Raw genomic sequence first — 23,108 nt, 5'->3', positions numbered from 1 at the left:
GGGGGGGGGGGGGGACAAGATGGTGGCGTCGGGAGGACTCTCATTCTGAGGAGCAGCACAGCAGGATTGGCACAGTGACCAGCAATCAGAACTCGCGGCCATAAAACACAAGTGATTGTGTTTCACAGGTGAGAGGATACCCCACAGTGGGGGATTCAATCAGCTTTAACTCACCCGGCTAAACCGCGGAAGAGATCCCTGTTCCGCCAGGCGCTTGGTCGCCAGCCCAGAGCTACCCGCCAGCGCAATCTGGTCACTGTCCCAGACTGAACTGTGGGCCCACAACACCATAGACTGGATTTCCCAGTCGAGAGATAACCCCATGGAGAAGGAAACAATTGGGACCGACCTCAGGTTACCCAGACATCCCCTGGAAAAGACTCGGGTTCCGCGGGTGCCCCAAGAGCCAGTCCGGACCCAGAGCCGGGACTCAGGCGCCTGCCTGCGCGCCTGATTTGCCACCTCAGATAGAACTGTAGGCACCAGGGCACCAGGGCACCAGACTGCCTGTCTCTGGCAGGAGGAAACCCCCAGCAGAGGGAGTCAGCAGCTCTAACGCTTAGGACACCCAGCACCAAAACACTTCCTGGACTCACGCAGACTCTAGTGCAGGCAGGAGCACTGTGCTCTGCCGCCATTATTGAGTTCCCCTAGGGCACTGGGACACACAGCTGCATCCTCAGACCTACAAAAGCCAGAGAGCCATTACAGCAGGCCTCAGATACTGTGCCAAGGATCAACTAGTTATTCCTGGCTAGACTGTCAAAACTGTGGGAATCCCTGGTCCTTCAAGAGGGCTGCACCCACAGCGTCTGGACCAGAGCAGTGCCTGCAGCCGCCATCACAGAGAGACACACAGCTTCTGGTCCAGAGTGAGGCACCCAGCCTCCAGACCAGAGCAGTGCCCCCAGGCGCCAACTCAACCTAGGTGCACATTCTCCAGGTCCAGAGCAGAGCAATCAGCCTCTGGCCCAGAGACTTGCTGAGTGCACCTCCCACTTTCCTGGACAGAACTGTGCGCCCCAGGATGACAGACTGAGTTTCCCTGTTGGGAGAAAACCCCACAGCTAGGGAATCAGCAGTTTCTTCAAGAGGACTGTACATGGAAATTTAGTGAGCAGCAGCACAATAAATTTATAACAAGAAACCCAGCAGTGGGGCAGCTGTCTTGAGAAATTCTATGGGTAAGAGGAGATCCCCCCCTGCCTAACATAGACCACAGCTACTACTCAGGCCTATAAACCTGAGGTGAGCAGTGGCAACTCCTGAGAAACACTGGCCATACAGTGACCATAACCAAAAAGCAGAGAAGGACTCCTTCAGGAAAAATCATCTTCCGGCCAAGGGGATACTCCCTACCTCAGGACTCCAGGAAGCACAGAAACTAACAGCCAACACCTAAATCAGCCCAATGGGTAGAGGTCAGCGTAAAGGCTCAACCAACAAAAGACAGAGCAATATGGCATCTCCAGAACCCAGCCATCCAGAGGTGAACAGCCCTGAACAATGCAGCATAATAGAAAATCAAGAAGATGACCTTACATCTATGTTGATGAAGAGGATAACAGAGGAAACAAATAAAATACATAAAGAATTAGAGGAAGATAAAACCAAACAGAACATGGCTATCCGTAAAGAAATGGAGGAAGATAAAGACAAGCAGATTATGGCCATCCGTGAAGAAATACGGGAAGATGCAGCCAAACAGCTTGTGGCCTACAGAGAAGAAATAATTAAATCACTGAAAAAAATAAAAGAGACAGAGTTGAAGGAACTAAAAGAAAAAGGAAAATACAAGCAGACAGGTGAAGGAAGTAAACAAAACAACTCAAGACCTGAAGATAGAACTAGAAAAATTAAAGAAAACACAAATGGAGGAAATAATGGACAGGAAGAATTTAGGGAAGAAAACAGGAACTACAGAGGTAAGCATAACCAACAGAATACAAGAAATGGAAGAAAGAATCTCAGATGTAGAAGATACAATGGAAGAAATCGACGTATCTGTCAAAGAAAATGTTAAATCCAAAAAATTCCTGACACAGACCGTCCAAGAAATCCAAGACTATATGAAAAGACAAAATCTAAGAATAATAGGAATAGAGGAAAAAGAAGACTCCCTTCTCCAAGGCCCAGAAAATATTTTCAACAAAATCATTGAAGAAAATTTCCCCAAGTTAAAGGAGAAGCCAATAAGCATGCATGAGGCCTACAGAACACCCAACAAATTTGACCAGAAAAGAAAATCCTCCCGCCACATAATAATCAAAACAGTAAGTATACAGAACAAAGAAAAAATACTAAAAGCTGCAAGGGAAAAAGGCCAAGTAACATATAACGGCAAACCCATTAGAAACACACCTGACTTTTCAACAGAAACTATGAAAGCCAGAAGGGCCTGGACAGATATCATGCAGACCCTAATAGAACACAGATGTCAACCCAGGCTACTATACCCTGCAAAACTCTCAGTCCTCGTAGACGGAGAAAACAAGATATTCAATGACAAAAACAAATTTCAACAATATCTACACAAAAATCCAGCATTACAGAAGACACTGGAAGGGAAAATACAACCCAAGAAAATTAGCTTCTGTCAAGAAAACACAGGAAATAATTAACCTTACTACATCAAAACAAAAAGCAACCAAACACACAACCTTATGAACACAGCCAACATCAAAATCAAAGGATCTAACAGCCACTGGTCATTAATCTCTCTCAACATCAATGGACTCAACTCTCCAGTAAAAAGACACAGATTAACAGAATGGATACGTAAACAAAACCCTGCAATCTGTTGCATACAAGAAACACACCTAAGACACAAAGATAGACATTACCTGAGGGTAAAAGGTTGGAAGACAACTTTCCAAGCAAATGGACCCAAGAAACAAGCAGGAGTAGCCATTCTAATATCTGATAAAATAGACTTTCAACCAAAATTAATAAAAAGAGATGAGGAAGGACACTTCATACTCATCAAGGGAAAATTCCACCAGGAAGACATCACAATCCTGAACATCTATGCCCCAAATACAAGAGCACCCACATTTGTAAAAGACACATTGATAAAATTTAAACCACATATAGATCCCCACACATTAATAGTGGGATACTTCAACACCCCACTCTCAACAAAGGACAGGTCAACAAAACAGAAATTAAACAAAGAAACAATATCTCTGACAGAGGTCATGAATCAAATGGACCTCACAGACATTTACAGAACATTACCCCCAAACACAAAAGAATTTACCTTCTTCTCAGCACCTCATGGAACCGTCTCCAAAATAGACCATATAGTTGGTCACAAAGCAAGCCTCAACAGATACAAGAAGACTGAAATAATCCCTTGTATCCTGTCTGATCACCATGGAATAAAGCTGGACTTCAATAACAACAGAAATAGCAAAAAGCCTACACACACATGGAAACTGAACAACTTGTTACTAAATGACAGCTGGGTCAGGGAAGAAAGAAAGAAAGAAATTAAAGCCTTTCTAGAACTCAATGAAAATGAAGACACAACATACCCAAACTTGTGGGACACAATGAAAGCAGTGCTAAGAGGAAAGTTCAGAGCACTAAGTGCCTTCAAGAAGAAATTCGAGACAGCTCATTCAAGGAACTTAATGGCCCACTTAAAAACCCTAGAAAAAGAAGAAGCAGACACACTACAAAGGAGTAGACGGCTGGAAATAATGAAACTCAAGGCTGAAATCGATCAATTAGAAACAAATAAAACAATTCAAAGAATCAATGAAACCAAGAGCTGGTTCTTTGAGAAAATCAACAAGATCGACAAACCCTTAGCCAAGCTAACTAAAAGGCAGAGAGACACCACTCAAATCAACAAAATCAGAAATGAAAAGGGGGACATAACTACAGACACTGAGGAAATCCAAACAATCATTAGGACTTACTTCAAAAGTCTATACTCAACAAAATTTGAAAACCTAAATGAAATGGAGAATTTTCTTGATCGATTTGACTTACCAAAGCTGAATCAGGACCAGGTAAATCAATTAAATAGTCCTATATCCCCCAAAGAAATAGAAGCAGTCATCAAAAGTCTCCCATCCAAAAAAAGCCCAGGACCAGATGGCTTCAGCGCAGAATTCTACCAGACCTTCAAAGAAGAGCTAACTCCAATTCTCTTCAAACTATTCCACAAAATAGAAACAGAAGGAACATTACCAAACTCATTCTATGAAGCCACAATCACCTTGGTACCTAAACCTCACAAAGACTCAACGAAGAAAGAGAATTTCAGGCCAATCTCCCTTATGAACATTGATGCAAAAATACTTAACAAAATACTTGCAAACCGAATCCAAGAACACATCAAAGATATCATCCACCATGACCAAGTAGGCTTCATCCCAGGCATGCAAGGGTGGTCCAACATACGGAAATCCATCAATGTAATCCACCACATAAACAAACTGAAGGAGAAAAAAACCACATGATCATCTCCTTAGATGCTGAAAAAGCATTTGACAAAATCCAACATCCATTCATGTTTAAAATACTGGAGAGATCAGGGATACAAGGCACATATCTAAACATAGTAAAGGGGATTTACAGCAAGCCTATAGCCAACATCAAACTGAACGGAGAGAAACTTAAAGCAATCCCACTAAAATCAGGGACAAGACAAGGCTGCCCACTCTCTCCATATCTCTTCAACATAGTGCTGGAAGTCCTTGCTAGAGCAATAAGACAGTTGAAGGAGATCAAGGGGATACAGATGGGAAAGGAAGAACTCAAATTATCACTATTTGCAGATGATATGATAGTATATATGAGTGACCCCAAAACTCTACCAGGGAACTCCTACAGCTGATAAACACCTTCAGCAAAGTGGCCAGATACAAAATTAACACAAAAAAATCAGTAGCACTCCTGTATACAAAAGACAAAAGGGCTGAGAAAGAAATTAGAGAAACAACACCATTCACAATAGCCACAAATGACATAAAGTACCTTGGTGTAACCCTAACCAAGGAAGTCAAAGACTTGTATGAAAAAAAATTCAAGTCTCTGAAGAAAGAATTAGAGGAAGATATGAGAAGATGGAAAGCTCTCCCGTGCTCATGGTTTGGCAGGATTAACAAACTAAAAATGGCCATCTTACCAAGAGCAATCTACAGATTTAATGCAATTCCCATCAAATTGCCAACACAATTCTTTACAGACCTGGAAAGAAAAATTCTCAACTTCGTATGGAATAACAAGAAACCGAGAATTGCTAAAACAATCCTCTACAATAAAAGATCTTCTGGAGGTATCTCCATCCCTGATCTCAAGCTGTACTATAGAGCAACAGTTATAAAACTGCATGGTACTGGCATAGAAACAGAATGGTGGATCAATGGAATCGTACAGAAGACCCAGAAATAAACCCACACACTTACGGACAACTGATTTTTGACAAAGATGCCAAAATCATACAATGGAAAAAAGATAGCATCTTCAACAAATGGTTCTGGTCCAACTGGATGTCTACATGTAGAAAAATGAAAATAGATCCATACTTATCACCCTGCAGAAAACTGAAGTCCAAGTGGATCAAAGACCTCAACATAAAACCAGACACATTAAATCGGCTAGAAAAAAAAAAGTGGGGAATACCCTAGAACTCATTGGTACAGGAAAAAACTTCCTGAACAGAACACCAACAGCACAGGCTCTAAGAGCAACAATCAATAAATGGGACCTCATGAAATTGAAAAGCTTCTGTAAAGCAAAGGACACCGTCATCAAAACAAAGCAACTGCCTACAGATTGGGAAAGAATCATCACCAACCCTTTATCTGACAGAGGACTCATATCCAATATATATAAAGAACTAAACAAGCTGAAAAGCAATAAACCAAGTAATCCACTTAAAAATGGGGAACAGAGCTAAAGAGAGAATTCTCTGTAGAGGAATATCAAATGGCAGAGAAGCACTTAAAGAAATGCTCAACCTCATTAGCCATTAGGGAAATGCAAATCAAAACAACCCTGAGATTTCACCTTACACCCATCAGAATGGCCAAGATGAAAAACCCAAGGGACAACACATGCTGGAGAGGTTGTGGAGAAAGGGGAACCCTTCTCCACTGCTGGTGGGAATGTAAACTGGTACAACCACTCTGGAAATCAATCTGGCGCTTTCTCAGACAACTAGGAATAGCGCTTCCTCAAGATCCAGCCATACCACTCTAGGCATATACCTAAAAGAGGCGCAAGTACACAAAAAGGACATTTGCTCAACCATGTTTGTAGCAGCTTTATTTGTAATAGCCAGAAGCTGGAAACAGCCCAGATGCCCCTCAACTGAAGAATGGATGCAGAAACTGTGGTACATCTATACAATGGAGTATTACTCAGCAATGAAAAATAACGAAATCATGAAATTTGCAGGTAAATGGTGGGACCTGGAAAGGATCATCCTGAGTGAGTTGTCCCAGAAGCAAAAAGACACACATGGTATATACTCACTCATATAAACATACAATATAGAATAAACCCACTAAAATCTGTACATCTAAACAAATTAAGCAAAAGAGAGGATCCTAACTAAAATGTTCAATCTCCACCCTGAAAGGCAAAGAGGATGGACATCAGAAGAAAAAGAAAATAGGAAACAACCTCGGAACCTGCCACAGAGGGCCTCTGAAAGCTTCTGCAGTATAGACTGTCAAAGCAGATGCTGAGCCTGATGGCCAACTGATGGGCAGAGTGAATGGAATTCTATGTAAGAAGTGGGAAATAGTAAGAGCTGGAGGGGACGGGAACTCCACAAGGAGAGCAAAAGAACAAGATAATTTGAACACAGGGAACTTCCCAGAGACTCATACTCCAACCAAGGACTATTCGTGGAGATGACCTGGAACCCCTGCACAGATGTAGCCCATGGCAGTTCAGTGTCCAAGTGGGTTACATAGTAATGGGAAGAGGGACTGCCTCTGACATAATCTGATTGGCCTGCTCGTTGATCACTTCCCCCTGAGGGGGGGAGCAGCCTTATCAGGCCACAGTAGAAGACAATGCAGCCACTTTTGATGAGAACTGATAGACTAAGATCAGAAAGAAGAGGAGAACCTCCCCTATCAGTGGACTTGGGGAGTGGCATGCATGCAGAAAGGGGAGGGAGGGTGGGATCGGGAGGGGCTTATGGGGGGATACTAAATGAATAAAGTGTAATTAATAAAAAAAGTGAAAAAGTAAAAATAAATAAATAAATAAATAAATAAATAAATAAATTACTTATTTTTTGTGCATGTATCCATGTATACTCGTGTGTACATGAGTGTGTGTATCCACAGAGGCAACAAGTAGTTTGAGATTCCCAGGAGCTGGAGTTATAGGTGTCTGTGAATCTACTGACATGGGTGCTAGGAATCAAACTCAAGTTCTCTAGAAGAATAGCAAGTGGTATCAACTGCTGTGCCATCTTTCCAGTCCCACTAAACATTATTTTGAATAATGATAACAAAACCTCAATCATTTTGCCTGTCTTTTTTATAAAATATATAGCTCATTCAAACCAAATAATAAATAAGAGACAATTTCTCTCAAACAATCTCTCTCTATCTCTTTAAGGTATCATTATGTAGACTCATAGAGATCTTCCTGTGTATGCCTTCTGATTACTTTGAGTCTCCCCACATCCATGAACACATGAACATCATTAACTTGACTTGGTTGAAAGCAAAAGAAAAGACATGAAGTTGGGAGGAAGATCTGTTGAGGGGACTATGGGAGTGATAGGAGGTGGGAAATGGCTGGGTAAGTGTGATCATGTTTCATTGTACGTATGTACAAAATTCTCAAGAATAAAAAATAAAAATTCACCATTTTGCAATGATTAGTGAATTAACTGGCCTAAGCAGAAATTATCAGTAACTAACAGCATAAAACAGAGGCAAGTGTGCATGACAAACCTCCTGATGCTAATAATAGGAAGGGAAAAGAAAGCCCTGAATCTGATCTAGCTTATAAGAAAAATAAGACAGAGGGTTGCATTAAGATACTACCTGGGAAGCTCTGAACTTGAATTTCCCCATCTTCGGGGTCTGGTTCTTCTACCTCCAGTTTGATAATGAGATTTGGTTTAGTAACATGCTGTTCTGAGGATGATAACTGGTAGATACCTCCTTGGTCATTAGAGCCTGAAACAGAAGAAGTTGCAGTTTGGGGTCAGCACAAGGAACTTGTCACTTGGCATAACCAATTTAGCCAATATTTTGAGTTTCCTTTAAGAAAAGGAAAATGTGATATCAAGCAAGCCAAGGCTCCCTGCTGAATACAAGAACCATCAAATATTACCTGTGGAAGTCACCTTAACTACAGAAATGAGGTTGCTGTAGGTCTCAAGCATCACATCTCTATACAGGGTCCTCTCTGGAGGGTTCAGGTATTGCCACTCTTCCTGGGTGAAATCCACAGCTACATCCTCAAATGTCACTAGTTCCTGAAATGGCAAGCTTTTTTTTAATTCTAAAATGCCAATCACTGAATGATAAGTATATAATGTGAGGGAACAGCAAACTGAGCTCCCAGTTCAATACCTGCTCTACCAGCATATCTGTCTTGCATTTTCTTAATTGCTAATTGATGTAGGAGGACCCAGGCCACTGTGGCACCACCATCTCTATACAGATGGGTCTGGGTCTATGAGAAAAGTACCTCAGTAGGGTAGAAAGAGCAAGCCTATAAGCAGCATTCCTCCATAGTATGCTTCAGTTCATGAATTGTTTCCTGAAAACGAGTGATTCTAATATAACTGCAGCTTAAAAATTACACTTCAAAATTTATCACTGACCTAAATGTAGTATCTAAATTCATAGTACTTGTAGGGAAAATAAGTGTGGGATAAACTCCTTTAAACCTTGATGAGTCAAGTATTTTTTCTGTAACACAAAAATTCCAAAGATACTAACTCTTTTTTTGATGCTCACTTTTAAATATAATGAAAAGACAACAAAAGAGAAATAAATATTCCACATCAAATATCTGATAATATAAAAGTACTTCTAAGTGTATAAAAACTAAAATAAGATATAAGAGCTATATAAACTTTTTTCCCTGGCTGCAGGGGTACACAGCCAGCAAAGGTCCATAACCTCCAGTTTGGAGGAGGTCTATGGACCCCACAATCATCTAGGCTTGCGGGTCCTTAGGAATAGTCAGTCCTTAGGAACAGCCCATTAGAACCTGCCCAGCCTTTTTCTTGCCTACCAGAGGATACAACCAGCAGAGGTCTATAACCTTCCCTCTGGAAGATGCCTGCCTGTCCCAGAATCATCCAGGCCTGTGAGAACCCAGAAACAGCCAGGTTAGAGCCTGGCCAGCCTTTCTTCTGGCCACGGGGACACAGCCAGGAGATCAATATCCAGGCTTGCAGGTCCGTAAGAATACCCAGACAGCAGAAGTGAGCAGTCTGCTATTCTCTGAGATCCACTATAGGCCTAAAGTTCTGCCTGCCTCCCTGAGGAGTCCTGTTAGCAACAGGAACATCCAGCCAACACCAGGGACAACCAGATGGCTAAAGGCCAGTGTAAAAAATCACAACAAATGCCACGGAAGTATGATATTACCAGAACCCTGTTATCCTACTACAGCAATGTTCCCCCTACTACAGCAAGCCATGGAAACCTTGACACAGCTGAAGCAAAAGAAGACAATCTTAAGTCCAACATTATAAAGGTGATAGAGGCCTTAAAAGAAGATATGAATAAATCCTTTCAACAAATAAAATACAACTCAAAGAGGTGAATAAACTCCTTAATGAAATATAGGAAAATACAATTAAAAAGGGAAGGAAATGAATAAAATTGTCCAAGACCTGAAAATGAAAATAGAAGCAATAAAGAAAACACAAACTGAGGCCATCCTGGAGATGGAAAACCTAAGGAAGAGAACAGGAACTACAGTATCAACAACAGAATACAAGAGATGGAAGAGGAGATCTCAGGTGTAGAAGATTTGATTGAAGAAATTGATACAACAGTCAAAGAAATGTCAAATTTAAAAAGTTTCTGACACAGAATATCCAAAAAACCTGAGACACTATGAAAAGACCAAACTTAAGAATAATAGGAATAAAAGAAGGAGAACAATCCAACCTCCAAGGCCCAGAAATTCTTTTCAACATAATCATGGAAGAAAACTTCCCCAACATAAAAAAAAGAGATACTATAAGCATACAAGCTTACAGAACACCAAAAAGATTGGATCAGAAAAGAAAGTACTCCCACCATAAAAATAATCAAGACACTAAATGTACAAAACAAAGAAAGAAAACTAAAAGCTGCAAGGGGAAAAGGCCAAGTCACATATAAATGCAGACCTATCAGAATTACACCCAATTTCTCAACAGAAGCTTTCAAACAGAAGGGCCTGGAAAAATATCTAACAGACACTAAGAGACCACAGATGTCAGTTCCGACTACTATACCCAGCAAAAGTTTTAAGCACCATAGTGAAAGAAAATAAGATATTCCACAACAAAAATGAATTTAAAAAACATCTATCCATAAATACAGCCCTACAGAAGACACTAGAAAGAAAACTCCAATCTAAGGAAGCTAACAGCACCATAGAAAACAAAGGAAGTAAATAATCCCACATCAACAAAACCAAAAGAAGGGAAGCTCCCACACACACCACACACATACACTCTACCACCACCGACATAAAAATAGCAAGAATTAATAATCACTGGCCATTAATATCTATCAACACCAATGAACTCAATTCCCAAATAAAAAGACACAGGCTAACAGAATGGATGGAAAAACGGGATCCATCATACTGCTGCATATAAGAAACACACATCAGTAACAAAGATATACATTGTCGTAGAGTAAAGGGCTGGAAAAAAAGTTTTCTAAGTAAACGGAAGCAAGAAGCAAGCTGGAGTAGCCATTCTAGTACCTGAAAAAAAAAAAGACTTTCAAGCAAAATTAATCTGAAGAGATGGGGAAAGACAGTTCATTCTCAAAGAAAACATTTATCATGATGATGTCTCAATTCTGAACATCTATGCCCCGAACACAAGGACAACCACATTCATATAAGAAACATTACTAAAGCTTGAATCACACATTGAATCCCATACATTAATACTGGGAGACTTCAATACTCCACTCTCACCAATGGACAGATCATCAAGCCAGAAACTAAACAGAGAAATAATGAAATTAACATATATCATGAATCAAATGGACCTAACAGATATCTACAGAACATTTCACTCAAACTCAGAATGTACCTTCTTCTCTGCACCTGATGGACCTTCTCCAAAACTGAACACATACTTGGACACAAAATAAGCCTCAACAGATACTAGAAAATTGAAATAACTACTTGTATCTTATTAGAACACCATGGATTAATGCTAGATTTCAACAAAACAGAAACACAAGAAAACCTACAAACTCATGGAAACTAATCAACTGTTTACTCAGTAACCCCTGGGTCACAGAAGAAATAAAAGAAAGAAATTAAAGACTTTCTAGAATTCAATAAAAAAGAAGGCACAACATATCCAAACTTATGGGACAAAATGAAGGCAGTACTAAGGAGAACGTTCATAGCACTAAGTGCCTTCAAAAGGAAATTAGAGTGTTATTATACTAGCAATTTTAAAGCACACGTAAAAGCTCTAGAACAAAAAGAAGAAAAATACCCAAGAGGAGCGGATGGCAGGAAATAATCTAACTCATGGCTGAAATCATGACTTTAAAAAACAAAGAGAACAATGCAAAGAATCAATGAAATCAAGAGCTGGTTCTTTGCAAAATCAACATGATAGACAAACCCCTAGCCAAACTAACTAAACCCAAAGAGAGAGTATCCAAATTAACAAAATCAGAAATGAAAAAGGGGACATAACAACTGGACCTGAGGAAATCCAAAGAATCATTAGGTCTTACTTCAAAAACCTGTATTTAAGACACAAACATACATAATACATAATAAAGGCAATATACAGCAAGCCTATAGCCAACATCAAACTCAAAGGAGAGAAACTTAAATCAAGCCCACTGAAATCAGGGACAAAGCAAGGCTGCTCACTCTCTCCATATCTCTTCAATATTGCACTAGAAGTCATAGACAACTAAAGATCAAGGAGATACAAATTGGAAAGGAAGAAGTCAAAGTATAACTATTTGCAGATGATATGATAGTATACATGAGAGACTTCAAAAAAATTCAACCAGCTGGCCAAGATGGTGGCTCCGGGAGAACACCTTGTCTGAGAAGTGGGACAACACACTCCGTGCAACGACCAGGAGACTGAACTCTGGGCCCTAAAACAACAGCTATCATGTTTCCCAGGTGAGGGGAGGCTCCCACGGCGTGGGAATCAGTCGGGTCCACTCTCGGCTGCCCAGCCAGAACCCGGAACAGAACCCGGCTAATGCAGGCTTTGGGTCTCCAGGCTGGTGCCACAAGCCTGCAGGTCCCGATCACTTTCCCAGGCTGATTGGTGGGCACAAGGGTGCCTGAGACCGGGATCTCAGTCGCAAAAAAACCCCACGGGGAAGGAAAGTTGCCAGACTGGTCACGGGTCACCCAGTCTTTCCCTGGAAGGTCTCTCCGACCACAGGTACCTGCCGCCATCACAACTGAGCTCCCGCCGCGCACAGAGAGAAGCTGTGCACCCAGCTCAAAATCCCTACTCCCTCTTCGGAGGAGGCAGGAGGAGTCCAGCAGAATCTGCCACAGATCACATTGTCTGTACCCCAACCCAAGATAGGGGCTGAGAAAACCCAATCCTTTCAGGAACTCCCCCAAATGCCGCCATAACCCTGCCACAGTGGAGTGGAAGGATAGAGGCGCACAGCAGCTTCATAGTGCCAGAACACCAGTGCTGCTGGCTGCTCCTAGCAAACAAACTACAGCTCGGGATCTGGGACTGTGGTCATTCTACACGTCCTGAGATTCTCCTGGGTCCAGCGCAATAAGGTCTAGCAGCAAGTTCTATCACCGGCGCCACCCCCCCCCCCCGGGACTTGGCAGAGAAACGCTGGATAAGGGCTCAGGATCCGACTGACAAGCCCCAACCCCTGCTGGCACTCCCCTGAGAGCACCTCCATAAGCTTGCCCTAGAAGAGGGGAAGGTCAGAGGGGAAGGACAGAGAGGCAGCCTGCCAAGGACACAGCATCCTCTCTCCAGCTCACCCAGCGGCCCCTAGCAGAGAAACCCAAGCTCTGGATCTGAGGACACTCAAACCTACCCGGTACTCTCTCAGAATCAGCAAACATAGATTCTACCGCCAGGCTGCTTTTGGCAGAGAGATCTGGGCCGGGGAGCTGGGATTGAGTACACTCAACCTAACTCTTTCCCGCGCCACCCAGGGACCAGTCAACATAATACCTCCTGACAGAGGGATTGGACAAAGAGACAGCACGCAAAAAAGGTGGACACCGAGTTCTGTGGCCACAGTGTCACAGAGCTGACTGTTAGCCTACCCGTGCACTTCCGCAGCAAGACAAAAACAGAGAGTAGTGAGCAAGGGGAACCTCTGCGAATTCCAACTGATCCTGCAAGAGAGTGAGTGAGCCTTCTAGGGACAGATTGCCCCAGACCCAGGGCCTCCCCACAGAAGCAACCAGACGAGATCCCTACCACCCACACCCCTAGTGTGGGCATCATAGGGATTCTTGGGATAGCGACCCCAACATTGAAGCCTCTGCCTTTTGTGTCCACAAGTGTAATCCAGACAAACAATCCCTGGATCTCAGTCAGAACTGTGTAATAGTGGCTTGCAGGCCACTGCAATATTCAGAGAATCCGCGCATGCACACTGCGCCTGCTAAAAGCACTCGCGAATAGCGCCAGCATCACATTCCTTACTTAGGGAAAACTGAAACCACAATGTACACTCCCAAGCCAGTGAACCTCTCTCATCTTCCTGAAAAAACAGTCAAGAAAACAAAAAGAGAGGATCATAGCCCGAACTACAATCTCGAGGAACAAACAGTGAGGATTATAAATAACCAGATGGCTAGAGGCAGACATAAGAACACTCCCAACAAAAATCAGGACACAATGACCTCACCAGCAACCCCACAAAACAATGGACACTTCAATTCACTAGATATACAAGAAAACGACCTCAAAACTATGTTTCTCCAGCTACTAGAGGCCCATAAAGATGAAATGAACAAAGCCCTCAGAGAAATAGCCAAAGAAATCGAGACGAACCAAGAGGAAACAAATCATGCTCTCAGAGAAATGACCACAAAAATTGAGGCAAACAGAGAAGAAATGCACAAAGCTCTCAAAGAAATGTCCACACAAATGAAGGTAAATAAAAAACAAATAAACAAAGCTCTCATAGAAATACAGTCAATTATACCCAAAGAAGTAGAGGCACAATTAGTGATACATAGAGAGGAAATGGACAAAAAAAATAGAAGCTGTCATTGAAAAGCAGGAGTCCACATTCAAACAGATGAAGGAAATGGTGCAAGACATGAAAACAGAATTATAATCAAAAAAGAAAACACAAATAGAGAAAAACCAGGAGCTGGAGAACATAGAGAAAAGATCAGGCACTACAAAGGTAAGCATCACCAACAGAATACAAGAGATGGAAGAAAGAATCTCAGGAGCCGAAGATACACTTGCAGAAATTGACACGTCTCTCAAAGAAAAAATAAAATCAGAAAAGTTCCAAACACAAAACATCCAAGAAATCAAGGACACCATGAAAAGACAAAACCTAAGAATAATAGGAGTAGAAGAAAAAGAAGACTTCAGGCTCAAAGGTCCGGAAAATATTTTCAAGAAAATTATAGAAGAAAACTTTCCCAACTTTAAGAAGGAGATGGCCATAAACATACAAGAGGCCTACAGAACACCAAGTAGACTAGACCAGAAAAGAAATTCTTCATGTCACATCATAGTCAAAACACTGAACCTACAAAATACAGAAAAAATTCTAAAAGCAGCAAGGGAAAAAGGCCAAGTAACATATGAAGGTAGACCTATCAAGAATCACACCAGATTTCTCAACAGAAACTATGAAAGCCAGAAGGGCCTGGACATAAATCATACAGTCCTTAAGGGACCACAGATTCCAACCCGGACTACTATACCCAGCAAAATTTTCAATCAACATAGAAGGAGAATTCAAAATATTCCAAGACAAAACCAAATTTAAACAATATCTACATAGTAACCCAGCTCTACAGAAGTTACTAGAAGGGAAACTCCAAACCAAAGAAAACAACTACATCTAAGGAAACAGAGGAAATAGATAACTACACAACAAAAAACCCCAAAAGAAAACAAGCAATGAAACTCAGTGACACTACCAACCCCACATCTAAACTAAGTAACAATTGTTGGTCACTACGTACTATCAACATCAACGGACCCAACTCCCCAATTAAAAGACACAGACTAACAGAATGGTTGGGGAAAAAGGATCCATCATTCTGTTGCATCCAAGAAACTCACTTATGCAACAAAGATAAACACTACATCAGAGTAAAGGGCTGGAAAAATGTCTTTCAAGCAAATGGTCCCAGAAAACAAGCGGGAGTAGCCAACCTAATATCTAATAAAATAGACTTTCAACCCAAGTTAATCAAAAAAGATAAGGAGGGCCACTATATTCTCATCAAAGGAAAAATCCACCAAGAGGACATCACAATTTTGAATATCTATGCCCCAAATACAAGAGCACCTACATTCGTAAATGAAACAATATTAAAGCTTAAATCACGCTCTGATCCTAAAACCCTAATAGTGGGAGACTTCAACACTCCACTCTCACCAAAGGACAGATCAACTAGACAGAAAAAAAATAGGAAAATAAAAACACTTACAGGGACCCTAAATCAAATGGACCTAATAGACGTCTAGAGATCTTTTCATCCAAACTCAAAAGAGTATACCTTCTTTTCAGCACGTCATGGAACCTTCTCCAAAATAGACCATATAGTTGGTCATAAAGCAAGCCTCAACAGATACAAAAATATTGAAATAATCTCTTGTATTCTGACCACAATGGACTTAAGCTGGACCTCAACAACAACACGCACATGGAAACTGAACAACTTGTTACTCAGTGACAGCTGGGTTAAGCAAGAAATAAAGAAAGAAATTAAAGACTTCCTAGAATTCAATGAAAATGAAGGCACAACATACCCAAATTTATGGGACACATTGAAAGCAGTGCTCAGGGGAAAATTTATACCACTAAGTGCTTGCAAGAAGAAATTCGTAACATCACATACAAACAACTTAATGGCCCAACTGAAAACCCTAGAAAAAAAAGAAGCAGATACACCCAAGAGGAGCAGATGACTAGAAATAATCAAACTCAGGGCTGAAATCAATCAATTAGAACAAATGAATCTATTCAAAGAATCAATGAAACAAAAAGTTGGTTCTTTGAGAAAATCAACAAGATAGACAAACCCTTAGCTAAACTAACTAAAAAGCAGAGAGAATCTATCCAAATCAACAAAATCAGACATGAAAAGGGTGACAAAACTACAGACACTGAGGAAATTCAAACAATCATTCGGTCATACTACAAAAGCCTATATGCCACAAAATTTGAAAACCTAAATGAAATGAACAATTTTCTTGATAGATTCCATTTTCCAACATTAAGTCAAGATCAGGTAGAAAGACTGAACAGCCCTATATCCCCCAAGGAAATTGAAGCAGTCATTCACAATCTCCCCTTCAAAAAAAGCCCTGGGCCAGGTGGTTTCAGTACGGAATTCTACCAGACCTTCAAAGAAGTGCTCACACCAATTCTCCTCAAACTATTCCACAAAATAGAAACAGAAGGTACATTACCAAACTCATTCTATGAAGCAACAGTCACCCTGATACCTAAACCACACAAAGACCCAACAAAAAGAGAGAACTTCAGACCTATCTCTCTTATGAACATTGACGCAAAAATACTCAATAAAATACTTGCAAACCGAATCCAAGAACACATCAAAGATATCATCCACCATGACCAAGTAAGCTTCATTCCAGGCATGCAAGGGTGGTTCAACATACGGAAATCCATCAATGTAATCCACCACATAAACAAACTGAAGGAGAAAAACCACATGATCATCTCCTTAGATGCTGAAAAAGCATTTGACAAAGTCCAACACCCATTCATGTTTCAAGTCTTGGAGAAATCAGGAATACAATGCACATATCTAAACATAGTAAAGGCGATATACAGCAAGCTTATAGCCAACTCAATGGAGAGAAACTTAAATCAATCCCACTGAAATCAGGGACAAGACAAGGCTGCCCACTCTCTCCCTACCTCTTCAACATAGTAGTTGAAGTCCTAGCCAGGGCAATAAGACAAATAAAGGAGATCAAGGGGATACAAATCGGAAAGGAGGAGGTCAAAGGGTCACTATTCACAGATGATATGATAGTATATATGAGCGACCCCAAAAATTCAACCAGAGAACTCCTCCAGCTGATAAACACCTTCAGCAAAGTGGCAGGATACAAAATCAACTCAAAAAAATCAGAAGCCCTTCTGTATACCAAAGATAAAAGGGCCCAGAAAGAAATTAGGGAAACAACACCCTTCACAATAGCCACTAATAACATAAAGTACCTTGGGGTGACACTAACCAAGCAAGTGAAAGACCTGTTTGAGAAAAATTCAAGTCTCTGAAGAAAGAAATTTAAGAAGATCTCAGAAGATGGAAAGATCTCTCGTGCTCATGGATTGGTAGGATTAACTTTGTGAAAATGGCCATCCTGCCAAAAGCAATCAACAGATTCAATGCAATTCCCATCAAAATACCAACTCAGTTCTTTATAGTCCTTGAAAAAAAGATTCTCAGCTTCATATGGAGAAAAAAAAACCCAGAATCTCCAAAAAAATCCTGTACAACAAAAGATCATCTGGAGGTATCTCCATCCCTGATCTCAAGTTGTACTACAGAGCAATAGTAATAAAAACTGCATGATATTGGCATAAAAACAGAAAGGAAGATCAACAGAACCGCATAGAAGACCAGAAATAATCCCACACACCTATGAATACTCGATTTTTGACAAAGAAGCCAAAACCATTCAATGGAAAAAAGACAGCATCTTCAACAAATGGTGCTGGTCCAACTGGATGTCCACATGCAGAAAAATGAAAATAGATCTATATTTATCACCCTGCACAAAACTAAAGTCCAAGTGGATCAAAGACCTCAACATTAAACCAGATAATCTAAATCTGTTAGAAGAAAAAATGGGGAACAGCCTTGAAATCTTTGGCACAGGAGACAACTTCCTGAACAGAACACCAACAGCAAAGGCTCTAAGAGCAACAATCAATAAATGGGACCTCATGAAACTGAAAACTGACTGGGAAAGGATCTTCACCAAATTTATATCTGACAGAAAGCTAATATTCAAAATATATAAAGAACTAAAGAAGTTAAAAAGCAACAAATCAAGCAATCCAATTAAAAAATGGTGTACAGAGCTCAACAGAGAATTCTCTGTAGAGGAATATAGAATGGCAGAGAAACTCTTAAAGAAATGCTCAATGTCCTTAGCCATCAGGGAGATGCAAATCAAAACGACCCTGAGACCCTGAGATTTCACCTTACACCCATCAGAATGGCGAAAATAAAAAACTCAAGTAACAACACATGCTGGAGAGGATGTGGAGAAAGGGGAGCCCTCCTCCATTGCTGGTGGGAATGTAAACTTCTATAACCACTTTGGAAATCAATCTCGTGCTTTCTCAGACAATTAGGAATAGTTCTTTCTCAAGATCCAGCTATACCACTCCTAGGCACACATCCAAAAGATGCTCAAGGTCACAACAAGGACATCTTCTCAACCGTGTTTATAGTAGCTTTATTCGTAACAGCCAGAACCTGGAAACAACCCAGATCTCCCTCAGTGGAGGAATAGATACAGAAACTGTGGTACATTTATATAATGGAATATTACTCAGCAATTGAAAACAAGGAAATCATGAAATTTGTATCAAATTTGCAAATGGTGGGATCTAGTAAAGATCGTTCTGAGTGAGGTATCCCAGAAGCAGAAAGACACACACAGTATAAACTCACTTATAATTGGACTTATAAGTCCAATTATAACTAGACTTATAAGATGGGATAAACATAATAAAATCTGTACACCAAAAGAAGTTCAACAAGAAGGTCCCAGGTAAGATGATCAACTCTCACTTAGAAAGACAAGTAGGATGGACACTGGAAGTAGGAGAAAACAACAAACAGGACAGAAGCCTACCACAGAGGGCCTCTGATAGACTCTACCTAGCAGTGTATCAAAGCAGATGCTGAGACTCAAAACCAAACTTTGGCCAGAGTGCAGGGAATCATAAAAAAGAAGGGGGAGTTAGTAAGACCTGGAGAGGAGAGTAGTGCCACAAGGAACAAATATATCTGGGCACAGGGGTCTTTTCTGAGACTGATTCTTCAACCAAGGACCATGCATGGATATAATCTAGAACCCTTGTTCAGAAGTACCCCATGGCAGCGAGGCATCCAAGCGGGTTCTCCTAGTAAGGGGAACCGAGACTGTCTGGGACATGAACTCAGTGGTGGGCTCTTTGATCTCCCTCCCCACCCAAGGGAGCAGCACCTTTGCTAGGCCACAGAGGAGGACATTGCAGCCACTCCTGATGAGACCTGATAAGCTAGGGTCAGATGGAAGGGGAGGAGGACTCCCCTTATCAGTGGACTTAGAGAGGGGCAGGGAGGAAATAAGGGAAGGTAGGATTGGGAGGGAATAAGGGAGGAGGCTACAGCTGGGATACGAAGTAAATAAAGTGTAATTAATATAAAATATTTTTAAAAGAAAAATCCTGTATTTCACAAAATTGGAAAATCTATATGAAATGGATGATTTTTTTGAAAGATTTCACTTATGAAAGTTAAATCAACATCAATTGAATAGTTTAAACAGTTTTATAACCCCTAAGGAAATAGAAGTAGCATTAAGTTTCTCAACCAAAAAAAAAAAAAGTAAAAAGCCTAGGGCCTAATGGTTTTATCAATTTCTACCAGTCTCTCAAAGAAGACCTAATACCAATACTCCCCACATTAATCCACAAAATAGAAAAAGAAGGAACATTGCTAAGCTTATTCTATTAAGCCACAGTCACCCTAAACTTAAACCACACAAAGACTCAACAAAGAACAAGAATTTCAGACTAATCTCCCTCATGAAAATTGGTGCAAAAATACTCAATAAAATACTCACAAACTAAATCCAAGAACATATAAAAAACATCATCCACCATGATCAAGTAGGCTTCATCACAAGGATGCAGGAATATTTCAACGTACAAAAATTTATCAATGTAATCTATAACTTACCAGGTAAAAGAAAAAAGGCATGTGATCATCTCATTAGGTCAGAAAAATGCTTTTGACAAAATCCAATACCTCTTCATATTTAAAGTCTTGGGAAGATCAGGGATACAAGATGCATTCCTAAACATAATAAAGGCTATACACAGCAAGCCAATAGCCAACATCAAGTTAAATGAAGAGAAACTTAAAGCAATTCCACTGAAATCAGTGACAAGACAAGGTTGCTCACTCTCTGTATTTCTTCAGTATAGTGCTTGAAGTCCTAGTTAGAGCAACAAGACAACTAAAGAGATCAAGTGGGATGCAAACAGGATGAAGTCAAAGTATCCCTACTCGCAGATGATACAGTATATATATAAATGACCCCAGAAATTCAACCAGAGATCTCCTACAGCTGATAAACACCTCCAGGTGGCTGGATACAAATTAATTTAAAAAATTTAGTAGCCCTCCTGTATACAAACAGCAAACAGGCTGAGAAAGAAATTATGGCTATATCACCCTTTACAATAGCCACAAATAATATAAAGTATCTTGGTGTAACTCTAACTAAGCAAGTGAAAAGACTTGTACGACGAGAACTTCAAGTATGAAGAAAGAAACTGAAGAAGATATCAGAAGATGGACAGATCTCCTATGCTCATGAATCAGAAGGATTAACATACTCAAAATGGCAATCTATTTGTTCAAAGCAATTTTCATCATAATTCAAATACAATTCTTTATAGACTATGGAAGAACCATTCTGAATTTCATATGGAAAACCAACCCAGAACAGCCAAAACAATCTTATACAATAAAAGAATTTCTACCTGTATTTCCATCCCTGACTTCAATCTGTACTACAGAGCAATACAGTAAAAAAAATGCATGGTATTGGCATAGAAACAGACAGGTTGATCAATGGAACTGAATTAAAGACCCAGAAATAAACCCATACACTTATGGCTACTTGACTTTGGATAGAGAAGCCAAAACCATACAATGGAAAAAGAAAAGCATCTTCAATAAATGGTGCTGGTCCACCTGGATGTCTACATGTAGAAAAACGCAAACATATCACTTTGCACAAAACTCAAGTCCAAGTGATTCAAAGACTTCAACATAAAACCAGAAACACTAAATATATTACAAGAGAAAATGGGAATTAGCCTTGAACTCATCTGCACAGGACACAGTTTCCTGAACAGGACACCAAAAGCTCAGGTTCTAACATCAACATGAAATAAATAGACCTCATGAAACTGAAAAGCTTCTGTAAAGCAAAGGACACTGTCAACAGAACAAAATGTCAGCCTACTGATTAGGAAAAGATCTTTATCAACCGTAATCTGACAAAAAGCTAATATCCAAAATATACAAAGAACTCAAGAAATTAAGCACCAACTAACTAAATCCAATAAAAGAGGGGTGGGCAGAGCTAAACAGCAAATTTTAAACACAGGAATATCAAATGCCTGAGAAATGTTCATCATCATTAGTCATCAGAAAATTGCAAATCAAAACAACTCTCAGATTCCATTTTACACCTGTCAGAATCACTAATATAAAAAACTGAAGTAATAACATATGATGGCAAGGACATGGAGAAAGGAAGACACTCCTTGATTGCTGCTGGGAGTACAAATTTATATAACCACTCTGGAAATCAATCTCGTTCTTTGTCAGAAAAATTGGGAATAGCTCTACCTCAAGACCCAGCTTTACCACTCCTGGACATATACCCAAAAGATGCCCCATCATTCAATAAGGAAATTTGCTCAACTATGTTCATAGCAGCCAACTATGTTCATTTGCTCAACTATGTTCATAGCCAGAAAATGGAAACAACCCAGATATCCCTCAACTGAAGAATGGATAAAGAAACTGTGTCAGATTTATATAATGGAATACTACTCAGCTATTAAGAATAAGGAAATCACATAATTTGCAGGCAAATTGACAGAAGTAGAAAAGATCATCCTGACCCAGATCCAGAAAGATGCACATGATATGCACTCCCTTATAAGTAGGTAGTAGCCATATAGCACAGGATAACCATCTACAATTCACAGCCCCAAAGAAGCTAACAAGGAAGGCCCAGGTAACAAGGAGTGCCCAAGGGAATATATTTGAATCTTACCTGGCAGGGGGAAATAGAATAGACAGAGGAAGTGGTTGAAGAGAGCAAGCAGGATAGGGGAGGGAGTGCTAAGGGAAATGAGGGTAGGGATCAGATATATGGAGAGTGGGGGATGGGGGACAGACAGAGGGCTTGCAGAAAGAAGAGAATTCATGGGCGGGGCATCCCTGAGGCAAGCTGGAGACATAGGAGACTGTACACACCTGTGAGGATATGAGGGTGACTCTAGCTGAGACCCCTAATAGTGGAGTGTCATTGAGAATGAAAAGGCCAGAGACTAACTCCAACCCTCTCACAAAAACTTCGACTCAAAATTTACCCTGACTACAAAATATGCAGGGATAAAGACAGAACAGAGATTGAGGGAATATCCAACCAATGCCTGACTAAACCTGAGACCCACACCAAGAGAGATAGCCAACCCCTGACACTATTAACGACACTCTGCTATGCTTTCATATGGGAGCCTAGTATAGCTTTCCTTTTATAGGTTCCACCCAGCAAGGAACAAAACAGATGCTAGGACTCACAGCCAAACATTTGGCAAAGTGCAGGGAGCCTTGTAGAAGAGTAGGGGAATGGAAAGAAGGAACTGGAGGGGACAGAAACTCTACAAGACCAACAGAGCCAACTGGAC

The 23,108-nt window shown here is 40.6% G+C and overlaps 1 protein-coding gene across 1 annotated transcript in view; it reads right to left on the bottom strand.

The window, feature by feature from the left end:
• Positions 1 to 8,579, bottom strand: part of Znf182 (zinc finger protein 182) — a 20,469-nt gene extending 11,890 nt beyond the window's left edge. Inside the window, exons 1-3 of the mRNA XM_055605535.1 lie at positions 8,565 to 8,579; positions 8,323 to 8,467; positions 8,031 to 8,165 (exon numbers count right to left, since the gene is read on the bottom strand). Coding sequence (XP_055461510.1) covers positions 8,031 to 8,165; positions 8,323 to 8,467; positions 8,565 to 8,579 — 295 coding nt within the window. The remainder of the gene's footprint in view (positions 1 to 8,030; positions 8,166 to 8,322; positions 8,468 to 8,564) is intronic.
• Positions 8,580 to 23,108: the final 14,529 nt, after the last annotated feature.

This window comes from Psammomys obesus, unplaced genomic scaffold, assembly GCF_907164565.1.
Source record: "Psammomys obesus unplaced genomic scaffold, mPsaObe1.curated_primary_1811, whole genome shotgun sequence".
In the NCBI taxonomy this organism is placed as follows: domain Eukaryota; kingdom Metazoa; phylum Chordata; class Mammalia; order Rodentia; family Muridae; genus Psammomys; species Psammomys obesus.
The sequence above is the reverse complement of the archived record's forward strand: the minus strand, read 5'-3'. Positions and strand labels throughout refer to the sequence as shown.